The sequence below is a fragment of the Saimiri boliviensis genome, chromosome 20 (assembly GCF_048565385.1).
Source record: "Saimiri boliviensis isolate mSaiBol1 chromosome 20, mSaiBol1.pri, whole genome shotgun sequence".
Taxonomy (NCBI): Eukaryota; Metazoa; Chordata; class Mammalia; order Primates; family Cebidae; genus Saimiri; species Saimiri boliviensis.
The window spans coordinates 31,319,999-31,345,576 of record NC_133468.1 but is presented as its reverse complement, the minus strand read 5'-3'; the positions used below and the strand labels follow the sequence as shown (position 1 = coordinate 31,345,576).

General features: G+C 47.2%; 1 protein-coding gene across 4 annotated transcripts; it reads right to left on the bottom strand.

The window, feature by feature from the left end:
• Window positions 1–66: 66 nt before the first annotated feature.
• LOC101036119 (paired immunoglobulin-like type 2 receptor alpha) lies at window positions 67–24,822 on the bottom strand. 4 transcript variants are annotated; one of them, XM_039460385.2, is made up of 7 exons: window positions 23,180–24,822; window positions 22,472–22,876; window positions 10,416–10,607; window positions 2,569–2,602; window positions 1,159–1,208; window positions 895–926; window positions 67–422 (listed from the first exon to the last, which is right to left on the bottom strand). In XM_039460385.2, exons 1-7 carry the CDS (start codon window positions 23,235–23,237, stop codon window positions 300–302), a joined length of 894 nt encoding a protein of 297 aa, XP_039316319.1. In that variant the 5' UTR covers window positions 23,238–24,822; the 3' UTR covers window positions 67–299. The 4 variants fall into 4 exon arrangements, with proteins under 4 accessions (XP_039316319.1, XP_039316320.1, XP_039316321.1 ...); XM_039460386.2 differs by lacking the exon at window positions 10,416–10,607; XM_039460387.2 differs by lacking the exon at window positions 10,416–10,607 and having other exon boundaries at window positions 67–384.
• Between the last annotated feature and the right edge of the window lie 756 nt (window positions 24,823–25,578).

Genomic DNA, 25,578 nt, shown 5'->3' with positions numbered 1-25,578 from the left:
TTGGAAGCACAGCATACCCTAAGAAGGTCATCATACAGTCTTTTTTTTAAACTTCTTTCTCTCTGGAATTTAATGGATGCAGATTTAACAAAAATAGTTTTGAAGACAATTTTTAAAACTTTGTTATTTTATTGTTAATACATATTTTTAATTAGAGATGGCATCTTGATATGTTGTCAAAGCTGGCCCTGACGCCTGAGCTGAATCTATTCTGCCTCAGGCTTTGGAGGAGCTAGGATTACAGGCATGCGCCACTGTGCCTGGCCTCACCATTCAGTCTTGAGAGGGCTGTCCATTGGTTAGGCCTTTAAGACAGAGTACAGGATCTCGTTCTGGGGGCTCTTGAGGGGATGGTGGCTGGGAGGTTCTCTGGGTAAGGTGGAGCTGGAGAGGGCAAGGGAGGCATAGACAATGCCGTTGTCCTGGGTCAGAACCCAAAGAGAAAGCATTAGTGGAGACGGAGCTGTTCCCATCTTAGCGGCAAGCCTGCAATCTGAGTGTCCTCCCCACACCATACTCCCTCTCTCCTTTCCACCCCACCTTCTCCGGGCTTCCAGGTTTCTCTTTTTTTTTTTTTTTTTGTTCTTGTTGCCCAGGCTGGAGTACAATGGCATAATCTGGGCTCACCGTGACCTCCACCCCCCAGGTTCAAGCGATTCTCCCGCCTTAGCCTCCCAAGTAGCTGGGATTACAGGCGTGCACCACCACGCCTGGCTAATTTTTTGTATTTAGTAGAGATGGGGTTTCACCATGTTGGTCAGCCTGGTCTTTAATTCCTGACCTCAGGTGATTCACCCACCTTGGACTCCCAAAGTGTTGGGATTACAGGCGTGAGCCACTGTGCCCAGCCCAGACTTCTCTTTAATTCCTTCAGGCCCTGGTCTGACTGCTTACCTTGGGATTATGCTTGAGATCTGTACTTTGTCCTAGGAATAAAAAGCAAGGTGTGCCGAGGTCAGGTGGTGTGACAGCCAGGGGAGAGAGATGGGCAGGGGGCTCTAGGAGTGAGGTTATCTGCTAGGTCAGGGCCAGGTCACTTGGGGGCAAGGAATGGAAAGAGAGAAGTACCGAGAGGGGCATGGACCCAGGTAGGGGCTGTTTGGGGAAACAGGAAGGGCCAGGGGTAGAAACTGAGGAAGGATGATAGTGAGGACTCACCTTCATTCTTGGTATTCTCATATAGTTCCTCTGTGTTTTGGAAGGATCCCCTGTATGGGAACAAGAGGACGGGAAATATGTTAGAGGCTGGGCAGTTACGACGTGGGCTGGGCAGTGGCTCACGCACCTGTAATCCTAGCACTTTGGAAGACTGAGACAGATGGAAATTGCTTGAGCCCAGGAGTACATGATCAGCCTGGGTAACACAGCAAGACCCAGCCTCTACAGTAAATATAAAAACTAGCTGGGCGTAGTGATGCGTGCCTGTGGTCCCAGCTACTCAGGAAGCCGAGGTGGGAGGATCGCTTGAGCCCAGGAGTTAAAGGCTGTGAGCTACGATTGCACCACTGCACTCCAACCTAGGTGACAGCAATACCCTCTCTCAAAAATAAAATGTTTAAAAAAGAGTTATGACACATGTTAGGGGCTGGTTCTCTTTTGGGGGTGCTCCGCAACCTGTGCAGCCTGCGTAGGATGGGTGTGATGGTTTTAGACTCAGAAGAGGCTGCTTGAAAGAGGAATTAGAGGCAATTTGTGTGTGGCCCAGCAGAGGTCCCTCGGTGCTCACTGAGGTGGGTTGTCTTAAGGAAGCTGCTGGTGTGGGAGAGGAACACGGAGAAGAAAAATAGGAAAAGTCAACCTTTGTTCTCTCTGCTGACACTGCCTTGGCTAAAACTGGGAGCAGCAAACCAATTGTGTGAATTTCAGGCCCTCTGATCAGGGGCTCATGCTGGGTGACTGGATGGGGAAGGAACTTGGTGGGGTATGGGAGAAGGGCAGCTGGCAAGTCAGCACAGGAGAAAGGGCAGGAGTCAGGCCTTCTTCTAGCACGAAAAGGAGGGGCCACAGGAAAGGAAAGGAAAACGGTGGGAGGGTGGAGAGGAAGAGCCCAGAAAAAGGAAAAGTGAGGCCCTAGCCTGGAGAGGGGAGCAAGATAGAGAGAGGCTGGTGAGTCCCTCCTGAGCAAACACAGGTAAGAGGAGCTGGAGGCAGAGGAAGCCTGGGGCCCCCTGGCACATTTGGCAGGAAACCAGGACAGATTGAACGGAGAGCAGGCAATATGGAAAAGCTGGAAGATCCAGGCTGAGAGGAAGCAGGTAGCAGGTGAATAGCAGAAAAGTTTAGTAACACCAGGAAAGGCAGGCAGAGGGCACAGATGGGCACTCCAGAAAAAAGACTCTTGAGTGTTGGTGCTGGAACCCAGAGTCCACTAGTCTAGATTTTAGGGAACAGAAAGCCCAAAGTCAAGACCCTGGTCCCTAGAGGACAAAGGAGGATGAGGATGGGTCAGTTGGGGATGCAACAATGGCCGTGGCAGGCTAGGGTTGTGGAGTTCTTAGCAGCACACTCCATTTCCCAAACCAGCCTACACCTGCACCCCCCATCCCCTTGGGGAGGCCCAGCACTCACCTGGCTGAGGTTGTGGTTTTAGCCTGTTGCTGACCTGTAGGGGGAACAACAGTCAGAGTGGCATCCAGGTGATGGCAGTCTTCATCCCACCTTCCCTGCTGCACCCTAGGCTGAGGCCCTCCCTTAGAGGGACCAGAGCAGTTCTACCCAAACCCATCAGGAAGGGCCTGGGACTCAGCTGGCACCCTGAGTCCCCCACCTGTCCCCCCTGTTGTCCTCGTCACCTCCTGAGACCCTCTCACCCCAACCCTCTCCTTGGCTCTCTTGAGCACCCTGCTTAGCCCCAACCTGGCTCCCTCCACCACTGAGCCCTCAACTACCCTCCCCTCACCTCCCCTCCTCTTCCCTCCCCTCTCCTCTTCTGCCCTGCCCTCCCCACCCCTCCCCTGCCTTCCCCTTGACACAGGCACCCTCCACTCCCTCCAGGTCCTCAGGGATACCACGCCTGTGCTTTCCTTCTAGGTGGTGGCTGTGACTGCTCTCCAGCCTTGGGAGCCTGGTGCTTGGGACTCATGTTTGTGGCTATTTGAGTTCTGTAGCCACTGCTCGGCCTTCCCTCCACTCTGACTGATCCCACCCTGAATCCTCTGCTGCCTCTCCCACTGCACCCTGCCCCTCCTGTCCCCCTGGCATCCTTGCAGCGTTTCCCAAGCACTGGGCCCTTGGTCCATAGACATCCTCTCCACCATCCAGCCTCCTGGGAGAGCTCTGTGTCCACAGAGACACTCTCTGAGCCCAGACCTCATGGCACCCCTCAACTCCAGGGGCCCCACCTTCCACTTCTACAGGACTTTTTGTTTTTAATGTTGGGACTGGAAACTCTGAAATACTAACTGCTAGTATCATTTTCATGTTTCAACTTTCATTCCGTCCAGTGGAACACCTAGGCTGGGTACGGCGGTTCACGCCTGTGATAATGCCAGCACTTTGGGAGGCTGAAGGGGGCAGATCACCTGAGGTCAGGAGTTCCAGATCAGCCTGGCCAACATGGCGAAAACCCGTCTCCACTAAAATTACAAAAATTAGCCAGGTGTGGTGGCGGGCACCTTTCATCCCAGCTACTCGGGAGGCTGAGGCAGGGGAATTGCTTGAATCCAGGATGCCATTTCCTCTGGCATCCTTACAGTGTTTCCCAAGCACTGGGCCCCTGGTCCACAGACATCCTCTCAACCATCTAGCCTCCTCTTGAGAAGGCTCAGAATACACAGAGACACCTTCTGAGCCCAGGCCTCACCGTGTCCCTCAACTCCAGGGACTTCCCCTTCCACTTCTACAGGATTTTTTTTTTTTTTTTTAATGTTGAGACTGGGAACTCTGAAATATTAATTGCTAGTATCATTTTCATACTGCATCTTTCTCTCCTTCTAGCACTCTTCTTGCCCTCTGTTTTTCCCTCTCTGAAACTTAAACAGGTTATAATATTTTATTTTACTTAACGGTAAAAAAAAACCCCTAGAATTCACTATTTTAACCACATGTACTGTTCAGTAGTGTTAAGCATATTTACGCTGTTGTGAAACGTCTCCAGAACCTTTTCATCTTGCAAAACTGAAACTATTTTAAAGAATCCCACTAGGCGCCGTGGCTCACGCCTGCAATCCCAGCACTTTGGGAGGCTGATGTGGGCGGATCACCTGAGGTTGGGAGCTCAAGACCAGCCTGACCAACATGGAGAAACCCTGTCTCTACTAAAAATACAAAATTAGCCGGGTGTGGTGGTGCATGCCTGTAATCCCAGCTACTCGGGAGACTGAGGCAGGGGAATTGCTTGAACCTGGGAGGTGGAGGTTGTATTGAGCCGAGATTGTGCTATTGCACTCCAGCCTGGGCAACAAGAGTGAAGCTCTGTCTCAGAAAAAAAAAAACAACAACAACAAAAGAATCCCCACTTCCTCCCTGCAGCTTTTGAGAGCCACCATTCTACTTTCTGTTCCTATTAATTTCCTATCTCTATGTACCACAGAAAAGTGGAATCATACAGTATTTGTCTTTTTGTGACTGTCTTATTTCACCTAGCATAATGTCCTCCAAGTTCATTTATACTGTTAGTGTCAGAATTTGTTTCTTTCCCTTCCTTCCTGTCCTCCTCTCCCTTCCCCTCTTTCTTCCCCTCCCTTCCCCTCCCTCCCTCCCTCCCTCCCTTCCTTCTCTCTTCTCTGTTTTCTTCTCGAGTTTTGCTCTTGTTGCCCAGGCTAGACTGCAGTGGCATGATCTTGGCTCACTTTAACCTCCACCTCTCGGGTTCAAGTGATTCTTCTGTCTCAGCTTCCCAAATAGCTGAGATTACAGGCACCTGCAGACCAGGCCTGGATAATTTTGTATTTTTAGTAGAGACGGAGTTTCACCATGTTGGTCATGCTGGTTTCGAACTCCTTGACCCCAGGTGATCCACCCGCCTCAGCCTCCCAAAGTGCTGGGATTGGGATTACAGGTATGAGTCACTGTGCCCGGCCCAGAATTTCTTTTAAAGACTGAATAATATTCCATTACACACACACACACACACACACACACACACACACACACACACTACATTATGTTCATCTATTCATTTGTCAGTGGACATCTGGGTTGCTTCCACCTCTTGGCCATTGAGAATAGGGCTGCTATAAACATGGGTGTATAAATATATCTTCAAGATTTTTCTTTTCAATTCTTTTGGGTATGTACCCAAAAGTGGGATTGCTGGATCATATGGTAGCTAGCTAGCTTGCCTGCTTGCTTTATTTATTTATTTAGAGATAGAGTCTTGCTGTGTCACCCATGCTGGAGTGGAGTGGCACAATCTTACTTAGCTCACTGCATCCTCTGCCTCCCAGGTTTAAGTGATTCTCCTTGAGCCTCCTGAGTAGCTGGGACTACAGAGGTGTGCCACCATGCTCAGCTAATTTTGTATTTTTAGTAGAGATGGTGTTTCACCATGTTGACCAGGTTGGTCTTGAACTGCTGGCGTCAGGTGATCTGCCCACCTCAGCCTCAAAAAGTGCTGGAAATACAGGTGTAAGCCATTACTCCTGGCCTTTATTTTGTAATTTTTGAGGAAAGGCATTGCTTTTTGTCATCATTTGCACTATTTTATAACCCTATCAACAGTACACAAGGGCTCCAATTTCTTCACATTCTTCCCAACACCTGTCATTCCCAACACTTGTCATTTTTATTTTTGTTTTCATTTTGAGACAGAGTCTCACTCTGTTGCCTAGGCTGGAGTGCAGTGGCGCAATCTTGGCTCACTGCAACATCCGCCTCCTGGGTTCAAGCTATTCTGCCTCAGCCTCCTGAGTAGCTAGGACTACAGGCACCCACCACCACATCTGGCTAATTTTTGCATTTTTAGTAGAGACAGGTTTTCACTGTGTTGGCCAGGCTGGTCTCAAATTCCTGATGGCTTAATCTGCCTGCTTTGGCCTCCCAAAGTGCTGGGATTACAGGTGTGACCCACTGTGCCTGGCCACATTTATTTATTTTTAATAGTAGCTATCCTTCTGGGTGTAAGGAATAGCTCTCTGTGGTTTCGATTTGCATTTATCTGATCATTAGTTGGCCATTTTCATCTGCTTGTTGGTGATTTGTGTATTGTCTTAGTCTACTTTGTGCTGCTAATATATATATGAATACCTGAGCCTGTGTAATTTATAAAGAACATAAATTTATTTCTTCTGTTGGACAAGAGGTTGCTGAAAAGTAAAACAAAACAAACCAAAATTATTTCTCACAGTTCTGGAGGCTGGGAAGTCCAAGATCAAAGTGCCAGCATCTTGCTGGTGTCTGGTGAGGGCCTTTTTGCTGTGTCTTCCAGAGGGGAGGGTTATTGCATCCTCACATAGCAGAAGATTAGAAGACAGTGAACCCACTCCTGAAATCCCTTTTTATAATGGCATTAATCCATTCGTCTGGCAGAGCCGTCATGACCTAAGCACCTCCCAAAACACTCTAACTCCCAGTTGTGACACTGGGGACTAAGTTTCTAATACATGATTTGAGGAGACACATTCAGACCATAGCAGATATCTTGTCTGGAGAAGTGTCTGTTAAAATCCACTGCCCACTTTTACATTGGGTTGATTTTTTTGTTGAACTGTAGTTTTTATATATTCCAAATATTCATTCCTTATCAGATATGTAATTTGTAGATATTTTCCTCTATTCTATAGGTTGCCTTTTGATTCTGTTGATTGTATCCTTTGATGAAAAAGCATGTTTAAGTTTAACGTAGTCCTGTTTGTCTATTTTTTCTTTTGTGGCCTGTGCTTTTGGTATCACCAATGTCACAAGACTTTTTCCCTATGGTTTGGGAACTTACATTTAGGTCTTTAATCCATTTGGAGTCAAATTTTGTGTATGCTGTAAGGATCCAACTTTATTCTTTGGTATGGATATTCAGTTTACCCAACATCATTTGTTGAAGAGGTTATCCTTTGCCCATTAAGTGCCCTTGGCACCTTTGTCAAGTCTTTTGACCACATGTACAAGGGTTTATTTCTAGACTCTATATTCTATTCCATTGGCATATTCATCTATCTTTTTTTTTTTTCCTCCTTTGAGACAGAGTCTCACTGTTGCTCAGGCTGGAGTAGGGTAGCATGATCTTGGCTCACTGCAACCTCTGTTTGCCAGGTTCAGGTGATTCTTGTGCCTGGCCCATGGTGTATAATTCTTTTTCTCTGTTGTTGAATTTAGTTTGCTAGTATTTTGTTGAAGATTTTTACATCAATATTCATCAGGGTTATTGGTGTGTAGGTTTTTTTTTTTTTTCTTTGTAGTGGCTTTGGCTTTGGCTTTGGCTTTGGTATCACGGTAATGCTGCCCTCACAGAATAAGCTTGGAAGTTTCCAGCTCTCTTTTGTCATTATCCCACTACACCTGTTCTTAGATTTCATTGAACTCTTATCCCTTGATAACCTACTTTTCTACAGATTATCCAGACTCCCTACTGACCCCTCTGATCTCCATTCCTGTTCTCTCACTAGCTCCTTGACCTGTGATCTCCTGTCATTCTGTCACACTTAGTGGGCAAATCTCTAATCCTGGGGGTGTCTTATGGCAGAAATGCTATTTGATTACCCAATATCTATTCAGTTCTTCTTAGTTACAGAAAATTAATTGTATTTGGAGTGGGAGGGTCCCCCTACAGATAGCTGTGGGATACGTGAGCAAATTCTAGCCAATAAGATATAAACAGAAGTTATTTTTAGGTTTTTCAGGAAAACTCTTTAAAGGGAACAGACAGTTGGGGCCTAGTATTTTTTCTTCTTTCTTTCTTCCTCCTGTTTCTTGCCAGGAACCCAGGAATAGTGACTGGACTCTTTGCAGCCATCTTGGGCCATGAGGCAACCTTCAGGACAGAAGCCAGCATCAGGGCTGGTGAATCAGAAAGGTAGGAACCTAAGTGTCTAAGAACAATGGCCTCTGCTGCCAGCTTCCAGATCTGTTGACAGGAGGAAAAAATAACCCAACTCTGTCTTGTTTAAGCCACCGTTAACTTCTGGTCCCTGATGGTAGCAACTGACAATTCCTGACCAACACAAATCACCAAAGTCTCAAAATCTGAATGGTGGACAACTTCTAGGGAAAAATGCAGCCATGCATAAAACTGCTGTTATGGATTTACAGTTCCTCATCTGAGTTGAATTCTCAGACTCTACTTCCTATTTCCTCAGTTACTATGTCAAACTTTCTCTTCAGTTCCCTGACCCTCTTACTCATTCTCAGGAGAAAAGCACTGTGGTTTTTGTTATGTAGAATTTTAAAAAAATTAAGTGGTTGAAGTTTTTTGTTTTTTTTTTGAGACAGTCTCGCTCTGTTACCCAGGCTGGAGGGCAGTGGCATGATCTCAGCTCACTGCAACTTCCACTTCCTGGGTTCAAGTGATTCTCCTGCCTTAGCCTCCTGAATAGCTGGGATTATAGGGGCACACCACCATGCCCAGCTAATTTTTGTATTTTTAGTAGAGATGAGATTTCATCATGTTGACTAAGTTGGTCTCGAACTCCTGACCTCAAGTGATCCACCCACCTCTGCCTCCCAAAGTGGTAGGATTACAGGTGCAAGCCATCTCGCCTGGCCAGATTTTAATGTTTTTTTTTTTTTTTTGAGACGGAGTTTCGCTCTTGTTACCCAGGCTGGAGTGCAATGGCGCGATCTCGGCTCACCGCAACCTCCGCCTCCTGGGTTCAGGCAATTCTCCTGTCTCAGCCTCCTGAGCAGCTGGGATTACAGGCAGGCACCAACATGGCCAGCTAATTTTTTGTATTTTTTAGTAGAGACGGGGTTTCACCTTGTTGACCAGGATGGTCTTGATCTCTTGACCTTGTGAACCACCCGCCTCGGCCTCCCAAAGTGCTGGGATTACAGGCTTGAGCCACCGCGCCCGGCGATTTTAATGTTTTAATCCATGGCTTTCGAGTTTGGTCATACTGAAGAAGACTGTCTCTACTCTGTGGTCATGAAATAATCTCACGTTTTCTTCTGATACTAGGGTTATTTTTTTCCTCATTTAAATATTTGATCCCTGTGGAATTTATTTTGGTACAAATTATGAGTTAAGGAGATAATGTTATTTTTTCTCAGATGGCTACTGAATAGTTCCAGCACCATTCATTGAATTGCTCATCTTTCCCCATTGATTAGAAACTTTTTAACCAACTAAATTCCCACATATATTTGGGTCTGTTTTCATTCTCTTATACCTAGGTTTTCCTCTTTACTTCCATTGCTTTATCTGTGTATGCCAATATTGCACCGTTTTGTCTTTTGTTTTAAATGTATTCATACAATGGTGCCCCCATGAGAGCCAGTGTTGCCTGTTTTTAATGCCCACTGTTGAATCATTCTAAGTGTTGATGCTCCTGTGTGCACACCCTCTGCTAGGATTTATTCTAAACACAGTATATTTAATTGTCAGGACAACCCCATGTAGGTACTGTCTTCACTTCCTTTTCCCATGAGGAAGTTGAGGCCCACAACCTTTGTACTAGCAAGGCTGCTTCCCTGGCGAGGGTATGAGGCCAGGATCTGACTGCAGGCAGCCCTGACCCCATGCTCCTCCCCTCTGTGCTTTCATAGCTGATAGGGCAAATCGTCTTTCACTGAAGACTTTCTTTCTTTCTTTTTTGAGATGGGGTGCACTCTGTTGCCCATGCTGGAGTGCAGCGGCATGATCGTGGCTTATTGCAACCTCCGCCTCCTGAGCTCAAGCAATGCTCCCACCTTAGCCTCTCCAGTAATTGGAATTACAGGTATGCACCATCAAACGTGGCTAATTTTTGTTTTTTTAGTAGAGATGAGGTTTCACCATGTTGGCGGGGTTGGTCTCACACTCCTGGGCTCAACTGAACTACCATAGTTATTTCTCAATGAAGCAATTAGTCTTTGAGGCAAATGACAACCCCACACCCCCAGTTCTCTGAGAGCAGAGTCTGTGGTTTATGCTTTATCTACTTTCCTTCTCCAGTTTCAAGCCAGGCTGTGGCAGGTGGCCAGTTGGCCAGTGCACTGAGCTCAGCCTACTTCCTGTCTCTTTTGCTCTCTCTGTCCTTTTCCCAGGGCCGACTCGCCCCTCCCCTGGAACCTTCAGGGGAGGGTAGATGAGTAATGACTGAGAGAGAAGAACAGGTTGGGGGAATTGGCTGTGTGGAGAGGGCTGGGAGTTCTCACATGTGACTCTGTACTGCCCCACTGCAGAAGCCCTCCTTGCAGATGCCCCAGCACAGGCCACAGAGTCGGCCTTAGTGGGCTTCAGGGGAGCTGGCAGGGTCTGTATATTTCAGAAGCCCCTTAGCTGCAGGTGGGCTCTGAGAAACCCCCAGCTGGGAGGCATGGAGAGGAGGCGGGTCCTGGGCACTTACCTTTTCTTCTCCTCCACCAGAGGAGGAAAATCAGTCCCAAAATCATGATTCCAAGTGCAGCAACAGCCACTGCCACCCACACAGTAGTCTCCAGACTTAGGTGCCAAGACTCTGAGTGCCTTTTGCCCTCTGTGACTCTGAGGCTGGCTGTGCTGGTTGTGCTGCTGGGCCTCCAGGTGGTGGTCTTGACAGCTGGGAAGAGATGAGGAATGAGCCTGGGGGCATGGGGCATGTGGGTGAAGGCATGGTGTGCTGCTTTCTACATTGGAGAACATTAGGAGTGAGCGAACTCCTCTCTGAAGCTCACACAGGGAACAGGGTAAAATGCTAACAGCTTTCAATGCAGATGACTCAGTTCATTTTATATTATTATTATTGAGATGGCATTTTGCTCTTACTCCCCAAGCTGCAGTGCAATGGCGTGATCTCGGCTTACCACAACCTCCTGGGTTCAAGCGATTCTCCTGCCTCAGCCTCCCAAGTAGCTGGGATTACAGGCATGCACCAGCACACCGGCTAATTTTGTATTTTTAGTAGGATGGTGTTTCTCCATGTTGGTCAGGCTGGTCTCGAACTCCCAACCTCAGGTGATCCACCTGCCTCAGCCTCCCACAGTGCTGGGATTACAGTCATGGCCACCATGCTCGGCCTCATTTTATATTATTTTTCCTTTCCTTCCTTTCCCCTACCTTTCCCCTTTCTTCCCGCCTTCCCTCCCTCCCTCCCTTCCCTCCTTCCTTCCTTTTTCTATTTTTTCTTTTTATTTCTTCCTCCTCAAATTTAGTTTAGCAGGCAACTCAGTTTAAATCCTGATTCTACACCAGTTAGCAGCAGGTCGACCTCAGAACCTCATCTCCTCACTCACAAATAGGGATAACTAAATTTCAGGATCAAAAACATTCTGTTGTTGCAAATACAGGTCACATAAAATATGTCATTTTAACCATTTCTACATGCACCATTCTGTGGCACCAAGCACATTCACAGTGCTGTGCAACCATCACACCATCCAACTCCAGAACCTTTGTATCTTCCTCAGTGGAAACATTTTACAGATTACACATCAACTCCCCATTCCTGCATCTCACAGTCCCAGCAACCACCACACACTTTCTGTCTCTTGAGTTTGACTACTCTAAGTACCTCATATTAGCTGAATCATACAGTATGTGTCTTTTTACAGGATGGTCTTTTTTTTTCTTTTCTTTTTTTGAGACAGAGGCTTGCTCTGTCGCCCAGGCTGGATGGAGTACAGTGGTGGAATTTCAGCTCACTGTAACCTCTTCCTCCTGGGTTCAAGTGATTCTCCTGCTTCAGCCTCTCGAGTAGCTAGGATCACAAGCACACACTACCACACCTGGCTAATTTTTGTATTTTTTTTTTTTTAGTGTAGAAGTGGGGTTTTACCATGTTGACGAGGCTGGTCTTCAACTCCTGACTTCTGGTGATCTGCCTGCCTCAGCCTCCTAAAGTGCTGGGATTACAGGCGTGAGCCACCATGCCAAGCTAGGATTGTCTTAGTAAGTGAGAACACATCTGTAAAAGACCTAGTGTATACTGAAAATATGTTTTTAAGGTCCCATTAATATATATTGACCTTCAGGTCCTACAAACAGGTTATACCTTCTTTATAGATGTTTCATGCACCCTTAAAAAATTGACATAGTACTCAGCAACAGGAAAAAAAAATCAGGCATCCACATTATGGGTGTCTTCAAGTATGGACTAAAATCTTGATACACTCTAAAGAGAAATTAATAAAAATGTAACTACTATGTCTTGATTGGGAATTTAAACATTTTAAAATTAAATAATTAAAGGAAACATACGTAATAACATACTATTTAGAAAATAAAAGCTAGAGTAGTACATATTTTAAAAAAAGAACTCTGGAGTATGACTAAAGCAACACTCTAAGCTAAATTCATAGTACGAAATGCTTTTGTTATTTAAAATGGGAAGAAATTTTTAAAACAAAATATTCAGTTTCAAAAAAAAAAATACCCCGAACAGGAGCCAACTGTAAGGAAACTCAGAGGAAGATATTAATGAAAAGTTATGTCAGAATAAATTTATTAGAGAACAGATAGTCACAGGCAAAATAAATGCAGAAACTAGTTATTTAAAGGAGCAATGAACAAGAAGATAGACAAGACTAGCAAATCTAATGACAACAAAAGCCAGTTGCAATCATGAGTATATGCTCATTTTAGGCTGTTAAATGTTAAAATCTCTGTGAAATGGGTGTCTTTTGGTTTTTTTCTGAGACAGGATCTTGTTCTGTTGCCCAGGCTAGAGTGTGTAATCATTGCTTACTATAGCTTCCATCTCCTGGGCTCAAGCAATCCTCTCACCCTAACCTCCTGTTTAGCTGGGACTACAAGCATGAGCCTCTGTGCCCAGCCTCAGTGATTATTTTTAGAAATTGATTTAAGAGGTAGTACACCTCGGGGCTGGGCGCAGTGGCTTATGCCTGTAATGCCAGCACTTTGAGAGGCTGAGGTGGGTGATCACCTGAGGTCAGGAGTTTGAGACCAGCCTGGCCGACATGGTGAAACCTGTCTCTACTAAACATACAAAAATTAGCCTGGCATGGTGGTGGGGGCCTGTAATCCCAGCTACTTGGGAGGCTGAGGCACGAGAATCACTTGAACCTGGGAGGCAGAGGTTGTAGCGAGCTGAGATTGCGCCACTGCACTCCAGCCTGGGCGACAGAGCGAGATTCTGTCTCAAAAAACAAACAAAAAAAGTAGTATACTATAAGCCATTTACACCTAATATTCCATTATTGGAATGCTAAGCTTGCGGGCATTATTTATATCCTGCTGCTCAAGGTCATTGCCAAGGTCTGATTTTTCACACACAAAAAATTGCAGCCCCCAGCATAAATGGGTTAACTGATCAGTAGACAAAGAAGAAATTGAGAATTCTGTGAAATAACTACCTTTCATAAGGTCTCCATGCTTAGGAAGTTTTATGAATAAGTTCTTAATAAAAACTTAAGGAACATAAAATTCCCATATTGAAGTTTCCAGAACATAAAGATAGAAAACTATGCAATTCAAATTCATTTTATAAAATAATACCATAATCCTAATGCTAATATCCATTCAGAAGTTTTTTGTGTGTGTGGTTTGTTTTTTTTTTTTAACTGGGCAATGTGGCTCATGCCTAAACTCTCAGCACTTTGGGAGGCTGAGATGGGCAGATCACTTGAGCCCAGGAGTTTCAGACCAGCCTGAGCAGCATAGTGAGACCACCCCTCTGCCTACCATCTCTGTGATAAATACAAAAATTAGCTGGGTGTGGTGGCGCATGCCTGTAGTCCCAGCTACTCAGGAGCCTGAGGAGGAGGGAGAATCACTTGAGCCTAGGAGGTTGAAACTGCAGTGATCACTGATTGTGCCATTGCACTCAGTCTGGGCAACACACGCTGTCTCAAAAACAAAATTTTTTCTTTTTTTTTTTTTTTTTGACGGAATATCACTCAGTTAACTAGGCTGGAATGCAGTGGTGCACCTCAGCTCACTGCAACCTCCACCTCCTGGATTCAAGGGTTTCTTGTGTCTCAGCCTCCCAAGTAGTTGGGATTACATTCACATACCACCATGCCCAGCTAATTTTTGTATTTTTAGTAGAGACAGAGTTTCATCATGTTGACAAGGCTGGTCTCAAACTCCTGACCTCAAGTGATCTGCCCGCCTCAGCCTTGCAAAGTGCTAGGATTAGGATTACAGGTGTAAACCACCACGCCCAGCAAAAAACAAAATTTTAAAAAATGCAGAGTAATACAAGAGACCATTTCAAAACTGACCTGAGTAAAGGAAAATGCCCAGTATTGGCCAGGGTTTAGAGAGAGAGGAACTGTCCTGCACAATGGGAGTATAAATGGGCAGAATCTTTGAGAATACGATTTGGGAAGATGTATCAAAATGTAAAAGACCTATGTGTGTCCTTTGTTGCAGTCGTTTCAGTCCTGGGAACTTCTCCTATGCAAATGTTTGCCCAAGTATTCAAAGGCATGTGTTGAAGGATGATGTTCTTTATAGCATAAAGAGTTTGTAATGTGGCAGCAACTTAACTGTCTTCAAATAGAACAGCAAGTAAATAAATGATGATATATTACTACCATGGGATGCATGCAGCCATTTAAAAAGGCATTGCTGATTTGGAGCACAATGCCTAGGAATTAGCCCTACTCTGCAAGGAGCAGCTAAAAAACAAATGTTAAATGGCCGAGTGCAGTGGCTAGTGCCTGTAATCCCAGCACTTTGGGAGGCTAAGGATACCAGCCTGGCCAAAACGGTCTCTACTAAAAATATAAGAATTAGCTGGGCATGATGGTGTGTGCCTGTAGTCCCAGCTACTCGGGAGGCTGAAACAGGAGAATAGCTTGAACCCAGGAGGCAGAGTTTGCAGTGAGCCGAGATTGTGCCACCTCATCCAGCCTGGGTGACAAGAGTGAAACTGCAAAAAAAAAAAAAAAAAAAAAAAAAAAAAAAAAAAAAAGGCATAGGCTGGGTATGGTGGCTCACCACCATGCCCAAATAATTAAAAAAAAATTTTAGTGGACAGTGTGGGCAATATGGTAAAACTCCATCTCTACTAAAAATACAGAAAAAATTAGCAAGGTATGGTGGTGCTTATTTGCAGTCTTAGCTACTTGGGAGGCTGAGGCAGAAGAATCATTGGATCACGGAGGCAGGGGCTGCAGTAAGCCAAGATCATGCCACTGCACTCCAACCTGGGTGATAGAGTGAGACTCCATCTCAAAAAAAAAAATTATTTTTTGGAGAGACAGGGTCCTATTATGTTGCTCAGGCTGGGTTCCAAAAATACAAAAATTAGCTCAATGTGGCCGGGTGCAGTGGCTCAAGCCTGTAATCCCAGCACTTTGGGAGGCCGAGGCGGGTGGATCACGAGGTCAAGAGATCGAGACCATCCTGGTCAACATGGTGAAACCCCATCTCTACTAAAAATACAAAAAATTAGCTGGGCATGGTGGCGCGTGCCTGTAATCCCAGCTACTCAGGAGGCTGAGGCAGGAGAATTCCCTGAACCTGGGAGGCTGAGGTTGCGGTGAGCCGAGATCGCGCCATTGTACTCCAGCCTGGGTAACGAGCAAAACTCCGTCTAAAAAAAAAAAAAAAAAAAATTAGCTTAGTATGGTGGCACATGCCTGTACTCTGGAGGCTGAAGCAAGAGAATAACTTGAATTCAGAGGCAGAGATTGCAGTGAGCTGAGATCAGGCCCCTGTACTCCAGCCTGGTAACAGAGCAAGAGTTCGTCTCAAAAAAAAAAAAGGTGTGAGTCAAATCTCGGCACTCCAGCAGGAAACCCTCACTAGCTCCCATCAGAGCAAAAGTGAGTTGTTTCCTTGGCTTTCAAAGCCACACAGGATCTGCCCCGCCTCCTGCCACCCTCTGCTTCTTCCCTTTGGCTCCAGCCACACTCGTCTCACGTGACTGGAACATTCTTTTCCCAACCTCCTCATCATGTTCTACCAATCTGTGTCTAGGCTGGCTCTTCTGAGTCTTCTCCAGGTCCACTCCCCAGCTCTTCTATCCATGTGTTGTGCCTTTGGAGCTGGCTTTGGTGGACCCCGTCTGTGGGCTTTCTTGCCCTGTAACTTCTGACTTCAGAGGACACAGCTCCTCTCTACACATTCCAGTCTTCTCTGGGCTCCTTCCCCTTGCGCTTCCGGCCTGCCACTGGTCCCACGGTGCTTCCCTGTCCCTGACTGGTTTCGCAAACTAAGCCTCACTCTAAGGCCTCCCCAGTTACCCTGCAGGCTCTGCTTCATCTTACAGCAGCCTTCCCTGTTCAATGTGAATACAGGACCACCCTTAGCAATCTCTTTCTCACTCACTCCACTAAAATTCTCTTCTTTCCTCTTTTCACCATCACCTGACACACAGAATTGATCCATTTATATATTTTTTTCCTACACTCAAAAGTTCATCCTGGGGAACATTTTTGGTTTTTGTCGTTTTGTTTGTTTTGGTGGTGGTGGTTGTTTTTGTTTTTGTTTTTGTTTTTTGAATCAGGATCTCACTCTTTCACCCAGGCTGGAGTGCAGCGTGGGATCACAGATACTGCAGCCTTGACCTCCCAGGCTCAAGTGATCCTCCTGCCTCAGCCTTCTGAGTTGCTGGAACTACAGGCACGTGCCATTACACACTGGAAACTCCACCTCGGGTTCAAACGATTCTCCTGCCTCAGCTTCCCAAAAGCTGGGATTACAGGTGCGCACAACCTCACCCAGCTTATTTTTAAAATATTTTTATTAGAGACAGGGTTTCGCCATGTTGAGCAGGCTGGTCTCTAACTCCTGACTTCAAGTGAAGCTAGGTTTGACCTTGTGTGGTAGCTCACGTCCCAAAGTGCTGGGATTACAGCTGTGAGCCACTGCACCAGGCCACACCCAGCTAATTTTTAAATTTTATTTTTTTATAGAGACAGAGTCTTGCTATGTTGCCCAGACTGGTCTTGAACTCCTGGCCTCGAGTAATCCTCCTGTGTCGGACTCCCTAAGTGCTGGGATTACAGATGTGAGCCACTGTGCTCTGTCCTTTAATGGAGTTTTTATTTTTGCTATTGTATCTTTAATTTCCAAGAGCTTTCTTTGTGGTTGGCAAGTCCGTTGTAAAGCACCCTCTCATCACATGCATATAACCCACCATCTTGGCCAGATTTTACAGATTAATTTTTTTTTTTGAGATGGAGTCTCACTCTGTTGCTCAGGCTAGAGTGCAGCGGCGCAGTCTCGGCTCACTATAACCTCCGCCTCCCAGGTTCAAATGATTCTTGTGCCTCAGGCTCCCGAACAGTTGGGACTACAAGCATGGGCCACCCACACCTGGCTAATTTTTTTGGATTTTTAGTAGACAGGGTTTCACCATATTAGCCAGGCTGATCTTGAACTTCTGACCTAGTGATCTGCCCACCTTGGTCTCCCAAAGTGCTAGGATTACAGGCATGAGCCACTGTGCCCAGAATTTTTTTTTTTTTTTTTAGTTTTGAGACAGAGTCTTGCTCTGTTGGCCAGGCTGGAGTGCAGTGGCATGATCTGGCTCACTGCAACCTCCACCTCCTGGGTTCAAGAGATTCTTCCGCCTTAGCCTCCTGACTAACTGGGATTACAGGCACGCACTACTATGCAGAGATGAGATTTCACCACATTGGCCAGGCTGGTCTCGAACTCCTGACCTCAGGTGATCTGCCTGCCTCAGCCACCTGCTGGGATTACAGGTGTGAGCCACCATGCCCAGCCTGCAGTTTCTCCCAATTGTGTTACAGGTTTAATGCGACTGTGATTTAAAAGAGTGTTTTGTTTTGTTTTGTTTTGCTTTGTTTTGTGTTTTTCCTGAACAAACTTATTCTAACATTTGGGAAGGAAAAGGCAGGCAACAACAAAAAAGGTTTTTGTTTTACTATGTTTTTTAAGACAGGGTCTTCCTCTGTGACTCAGACTGGAGTGCAGTTGTGAAATTACAGCTCACTGCAGCCTCCAGTCTCCTAGCCTCAAGTGATCCTCTCATCTCAACTTCTTGAGTAGCTGGAACCATAGGTGTGCGCTACCACAACTGGTTATTTATGTATTTATTTATTTATTTTGGTAGAGATGGGATCTCATTATGTTGCCCAAGCTAAGTCTCAAACTCTTGGGTTCTAGAGATCTTCGTCCTCACCCTTCCAAAGTGCTGGGATTACAGGCATGAAGCCACTGTGCCCAGCCTAAAAAAGTTCTTGAGGAAGGAGTAATATGTTTGAGATGGAAATACTCTTAGCCACTGAAACATGATAAAGTTACAGTCACTAAACCTGTGTGCTGTTATAAGAAAAGATAGATCAGTGAAACAATTTACTGACTAGAAATGGATGCTTTTCTACAAAAATATTTTTAAAACCAGGCCTAATTATCAATAGAGAAACAGATAAAAATTCAGTAAATGGGGTCGGGACAACTGATTAATTACTTCATATAAAGATCAATTTAGATGTGGTGGCTCACACCTGTAATCCCAGCACTTTGGGAGGCCGATGCAGGCGGATCATGAGGTCAAGAGATTGGAAACCATCCTGGCCAACATGGTGAAACCCCATCTCTACTGAAAAATACAAAAATTAGCTGGGTGTGGTGGCACACGCTGTAGTCCCAGCTACTCAGGAGGATGAGGCAGGATAATTGCTTGAACCCAGGAGGCAGAGGTTGCAGTGAGCTGAGATTGCACCACTACACTCTAGCCTGACGTCTGGTGACAGAGCAAGACTGTTTCAGAAAAAAAAAGATCAATTTAGTTGTTTATTCCATATACCAAAATATATTCTCACTACATTAAAAAGTTTTACTGTGAAAAATCAAATCCTTCAAATTATTTTTAAATTAAGAAATTTAAACACTTTTTTCTTTTCTTTTTTTTTTTTTTTTTTTGAGACAGTCTTTCTCTGTCGCTCAGGCTGGAATACGGTGGCATGATCTTGGCTCACTGCAACCTCTTCCAACTTCTGGGTTCAAGCAATTCTCCTGCCTCAGCCTCCTGAGTAGCTGGGACTGTAGGCATGCACCACTACACTCAGCTAATTTTTGTGTTTTTAGTAGAGACACTTTTTTATTTTTTCTATTTTTTCTTTGTTTGAGATGGAGTCTCGCTCTCTAGCCCAGGCTGGATTGCAGTGGCGCGATCTCGGCTCACTGCAACCTCCACCTCCCAGGTCCCTGGTTCAAGCAATTCTCCTACCTCAGCCTCCCAAGTAGCTGGGATTACAGGCACAAGCCACCATGCCCAAATAAATTTTGTATTTTTTAGTAGAGATGGGTTTCACCATGTTGGCCAGTCTGGTCTTGAACTCCTGACCTCGTGATCCACTCACCTTGGCCTCCCAAAGTGCTGGGATTACAGCCATGAGCCACATGTCTGGCCAATATGTTCAGTCTCTAGTGGTAATTGGGATTTTTGTGCTTACAAATAAAATGGAAAAGTAATAAAGAACAACACAATTAAGTTTGGTTACAAAAGTAAAATTATGTAAAAAAACATTAATAAGCCAACAGCAAACGTAGTTATATCTCCTGCAAGTATTCCTTTAGTGTGTTATATCTTAGCATGATGGAACTTCAGTGGATTAAAAACTTTTTGTCAGACACAGTGGCTCACGCCTGTATCCCACCCAGCAGTTTGAGAGGCCAAGGCAAGTGGATCACTTGAGCTCAGGAGTTTGTTGCCTGGGCAACATAGCAAAATCCCATGTCGACAAGAACAATACCAAAATTAGCCAGGTATGGTGGTGCGTGCCTGTAGTCCCAGCTACTTGGGAGGCTGAGGCAAGAGAATCACTTGAGCCTGGGAGGTAGACACTGCAGTAAGCCATGATCGCACTCCAGCCTGGGTGACAGAGTGAGACCCTGTCTCAAAAAAAAAAAAAAAAAAAGGCAGACAAGGTGGTGGCTCATGCCTGTAATCCCAGCACTTTGGGAGGCTGAGGCCGGCGGATCATATGAGGTCAGGAGTTCGAGACCAGCCTGGCTAACATGGTTAAACCCCGTCTCTACAAAAATACAAAAATAATTGTAATCCCAGCTACTTGAGAAACTGAGGTGGGAGAATCACTTGAACCCAGAAGGTGGAGATTGCAGTGAGCTGAGATCGTGCCATTGCACTCCAACCTAGGTGACAGAGTGAGACTCTATCTAAAAAAAAAAAAAAAAAATTTATTTGTATTACTTTCCTGTATTTTGTTGCTTTGATAATCATGAATATTCAATTAATTGAAAAAACAATTTATTGGGGAAAAAAACTACAAATCTGACCAACACAGAGAAATGAGGAAAGCAAGTAGGAATTAAGCAAAGAGGAAGAGAAGGCCTGAGAAAAACCCAAATCTCTCAAAAAAGACCATTTAAAGAAATACATAGGAAATCAAAGTTCAAGGCTGTCTTGCTTCATCTGGATTATGGAGCTGCTCTCCATCTGCTCCAAAACCAACACAGTGGGTGGTTAAGACGACGCAGTGGTTTACCAGGGTGGGGGCAGCGAGAGTGTCCGTCCTAGCAGGGAAGAGTAATTTATCCCTGGCATTGTTTAGGATTGCCAGTGCAAGTGATTAGAAAAAACAAACCCGGCCGGACACGGTGGCTCAAGCCTGTAATCCCAGCACTTTGGGAGGCCGAGGCGGGTGGATCACGAGGTCAAGAGATCGAGACCATCCTGGCCAACATGGTGAAACCCCGTCTCTACTAAAAATACAAAAAATTAGCTGGGCATGGTGGTGCGTGCCTGTAATCCCAGCTACTCAGGAGGCTGAGGCGGGAGAATTGCCTGAACCCAGGAGGCGGAGGTTGCGGTGAGCCGAGATCGCGCCATTGCACTCCAGCCTGGGTAACAAGAGTGAAACTCCGTCTCAAAAAAAAAAGAAAAAGAAAAAACAAACCCACTTGGCTGATAATTAGTTTCCTACAACATTTTCTGCAGAAAATGTAGCCCCTTACTACCTGGACACGGGAGAAACTCCCCTTGCCCCACTGTTCTGGAGACAGATAAACCTAGGCTCAAATTCCCCTGATCCCCTTTCTTAATAAAATAGAAGATCTATTAGTGCAACACATCCCATCACTAGGTTCGAAAGTAGGTGAAGGCGAACACTATGGTCAGTTCAATAGGTGAGACCCTGTAGCTAGAGGTTAGGAGAGAAAGTCTGCAGCTCACCATTTCTTTTTTTTTTTTTTTTTTTTGAGATGGTATCTCACTTTGTCACCCAGGCTGGAGTGCAGTGACATGATCTCAGCTCACTGCAACCTGAGCCTCCTGGGTTCAAGTAATTCTCCTGCCTCAGCCTTTTGAGTAGCCGGGATTACAGGCATATGCAACCACGCCCGGCTAATTTTAGTATGTTTAGTAGACATGGGCTTTCGCCATGTTGACCAGGCTAGTCTCGAGCTCCTGACCTCAAGTCATCAACCCACCTTGGCCTCTCAAAGTGCTGGGATTACAGGCATGAGCCACCATACCCAGCCCTCACATCCTTTTCAAATCCCATCTGCACCATTAGTGTGATATAGGGCAGCTGTATAGGCTCTGTTAGCCTCAGTTTCCCTATCTTCAAACTGAAGAAAATAACAGCTCCGTTTGCTATTGTGGAGTCTTGGTTAGGGTTCACTAGGACAATACACATGAAGAGATTTGCCAGGACCATGCCATTGTGACTCAGTGAATGGGGGCTGCTGCTTTTGCTTCTACAGATATGTCTCTTAGTGTCGGGAAGGACAGAGTAGCAATATCAGAGCGGAGGACAGGGAGAGCATGGCTGGAAGAACACAGAGGCTTGTCAGGAAGAGTGGGGTCTGCAGGGGCTGGAGAGAAGTTAGGATGTTAAAGGATGGATTCAGGAGGAGAGGCAGATAGGAGAGGGAAGAGGTGAGACGGGTCGGGGAGAAGCTGAAGGACACTTCTGGAAGCAGAGGGGGAGAAGGAAGTGGGTAAATGGAAACCCAGGTGATGGGGCCTAACCTAGGGACTACAGGGCTCCCAGGGTCAGCCACTGGTCACCTGCTAGGGGTTCCTGGGTGAGCTCTTGTTTGCTGGGGGTGGGATCCTGGACCCTCCTCCAGACTGTGGGAGATGCAAGGTAAGGGTCCCACCCTGAGGCACCAACGGGGACATAGACAAATGACAAAGAGTGGGTAGGCAACAACCTGGAGAGGTCATATCTGCCTGGAGATCATGGGGGACAGGCCAGGCTAGAGCCCCAGTATGGAGCAAGAATGGAGGATAATTGGAGGGTCTGGCAGGTGCTAGGCCTGAGGAGTTGGGGAGGGGCTGGATCTGGAGGGGACAGCAAGGGGGATGGTCAGGGAAAACAGATCAGATGTGGGGATAAGTAAGGGGAAGAGAAAAGGGGAGAGGTAGCAGAGCAGGTCTGGGGAGGTGTCAGGGGCCAGAGAGAACTTAGAGATTGTCAGAAGAAGTGGTGTCTGAGATGATGGGGACAGCATCACCATTAGTCATAAAACCAACACTGCAGTGGCCAAGGCAGGTGCCAGGGCAGCTGGACTCACCCTGGGTGATGGTGAGGTTGGTTCCCTCAATGGACTGCCACTTCTTTGTCTCTGATTTGTTTATGTCACCTGTCTGTATGTCCAGCTGGACTCGGAAGAAATACACAGACTGGTCCTCCTTTTGCAGGTTTGAGATCCTGAGGAAGCCGCTCTCCTGACCCTCTTTCCAGCTCAGGAAGAGCCGGTCTGAGAAATCCTTGTGAATGAAATGTGGCCTTGTGCTGTAGAAGACCTCCCCATGGAAGTGGTCCCGTCTCCAGCGTATTCTCACATTGGGAGGTCTGGCTAACACCCAGGGGTGATAGAAGGAGAAGGGGATCTCCACAGAGCCACCCATGGGGGCCGAGAGGTATTTTGGTTGAGTGACCCCATAGGGGTACCCTGGACTGGATCCTGCGGAGCCACCTAGAGGAGGAAGGGAGGGAGTCAGGGAGAGACCTTGAAGCCACCCTGGGACAGGAAGAGGATGACCCCAGACCCTCCCGCACCTTCACCCACAGGCTGTCATGTGACAGGTGGCTGGACTGGCCTCTGGCCTGGGTCTCTCACTCTTTGGGCATGGGGGAGGCAGAAGGAGGAAGAAATGGGGGTCACCCGTCCCTGTGGGACCTTGTTTGCTGGGGTGGGAGTCTGGCCCCTCACCCAGATGTCCCACCCTTGTCTCGGGTTGGCCCTTCCTGTGGTTCCAGGGCCGTCCAGGGCACTCACCAGCCTGCAGGAATACTGGCAGCGGCAGCAGCAGGAGCAGCAGCAGGGGCCGACCCATGGCCTTGCTCTCTTCCAGAGCACAGGGAGACGAGCAGAGCCGTCCAGGCAGGAGAGGGGCCCTGTGGATGGGCTGCCTGGGGATTGAGGTGAGTGAGGAGAGCCCGGGTCACGCTCTGCAGAGGGCTATGGCGGCCGGGAGCCTTCCCCAAACCCATGCGCCTCCAGGGTGACCAACACTTCCTTTATCCATCCGGCTTTTTTTGCCTTATTGCAAAAGGTCCTCCCTTGTGGTCAGCACCAAGTCACCCAACCCAAGGGCCCTAGTCCCCGTCCTGCTGCTGAGGGGCTGGGGCTGGGCCTGGGCTTGGCTGGCTGGGCTCCTCCCACCTGGGTCTCTGCAACCCCACCTCACTCAGCCTCACTTCTCATCCTCTCTGCCCAGGGCCAGTGCAGGCTCTTTAAGGGAGAGGAAAGACAGGCCCGAGTCTGCCCTGCTGTGCCCCAGATTCAGTCCTTAGAGAGGAAGAGGAAGGGGATGGTGGAGGTCACAGGCACTTAGCCCCCAGCCCAAGCACCAGAGCCCCAGCTGTCCTCTGTCCCTCTCCCTCCCTGGCAGGGGCTCCCATGCAGTCCCCAGGCACCACCACTGCCCCGCTGGCCTCTTCCCACCCCAGGCCTGCTCCCTTGGTGCAGAAACCATGACCTTGCGCAAGGGTTCAGGGGGCTGATGATCCCCTACACAGAGACTGGGCCTTCTCGAGGTTACCCCTGGACCCACAGACATGAGACTGGATCTGCAGGGTCCCCTCTGACCTCCCTGCCCTACACAGGAGGGAACGGGGCTTAGAGAAGCCCTGCCCCAGTCCACGTGACTTGCAGTGATGGGTCCTGGACTGCAATCTCTGCCACCAGGTCCAAGCGATTCTCTTGCCTCAGCCTCCTGAGTAGCTGGGACTACAGGCACCCGCCACTACGCCTGACTAATTTTTGTAGTTTTAGCAGAGACGAGGTTTCACCATGTTGGCCAGGCTTGGTCAGGATCACCTGACTTGAGGTGATCCACCCACCTAGGCCTCCCAAAATGCTGGGATTACAGCGCCCTGCCAGCAGGTGCATTTTGAAAGAGCTTGTAACTCTCCCAACAATCCCGGGAGGTAGGCAGAGTCTGTTATGTTCCTCAATTTGCATAAGAAGAAACGGAGGCCCAGCGCAGTGGCTCAAGCCTGTAATCCCAGCACTTTGGGAGGCTGAGGCGGGTGGATCACGAGGTCAAGAGATCGACACCATCCCGGTCAACATGGTGAAACCCCGTCTCTACTAAAAATACAAAAATTAGCATGGTGGTGCACGCCTGTAGTCCCAGCTACTCGGGAGGCTGAGGCAGGAGAATTGCTTGAACCCAGGAGATGGAGGTTGTGGTGAGCCGAGATCGCGCCATTGCACTCCAGCCTGGATAACAAGAGTGAAACTCCGTCTCAAAAAAAAAAAAGAAGAAGAAGAAGAAGAAACGGAGGCCCTGAGGGTGGTTCTGAGCCTGGCCTGAGGTCACATGGCGCATAAACGTCCACTGTGGCATCAGGTCTGAGCCTGGGGCTCAGTGGCTGACCACTTCCTCATTTAGTGACATCAGCTGGCAGTCCTCTGTGACAACCACGCTTCCCTTTTCTGTGTTGTTTTCCTTCTGCACAGGGAGGTGCTTGAGGGCTGGGCACTGATTGGTGTAACTTGGGGTCCTTGTCACCCAGCGCCATGTGCCAGGCAGTCAGTGCTGCCCAAATGTGCCTGGAGGGCATGGAGGCATCTTCCAAGGGTGGGGATCAGTCAACAATCATTTTCGGTAGGGATGGGGTTTAGCCACATCAGCCAGGTTTTTTTGCTTGTTTTGTCTTTTTTTGAGACAGGGTCTCTCTCTCTCACCCAGGCTGGAGTACAATGGTACAATCACAGCTCACTGCAGCCTCGATTGTCCCCTGAGGCCTCAAGTGATTCTCTAGCCTTGGCCTCAAAATGAGCTGGGATTACAGGCATGAGCCACTGTGCCTGGCCCAATCATGCTTTTACAGTAAAGCTTATAAAAACCCAAAAGGCATGCAGAGGGCTTCTGGATAACAACACATGGAGCTTCCTAGAGAGTTGGGTGCCTGCAGAACACACGGGAGCTCTGCACCCTCTCCCCAGGCCTCCCTCTATGTATCTCTTACATCTGGCCGTTCATCTCTATCCTTTGTAATATCCCATATTTTTATTTTTATTTTGAGACAAGGTCTTGCTGTGTTGCCCAGGCTGGTCTCAAACTCCTGTGCTCAAGCGAACCTCCCCCCTCTACCTTGCAAAGCACAGAGATTACAGGCATGAGCCATGTCGCCCAGCCCTATAATATCCTTTATAATAAAGGGGCA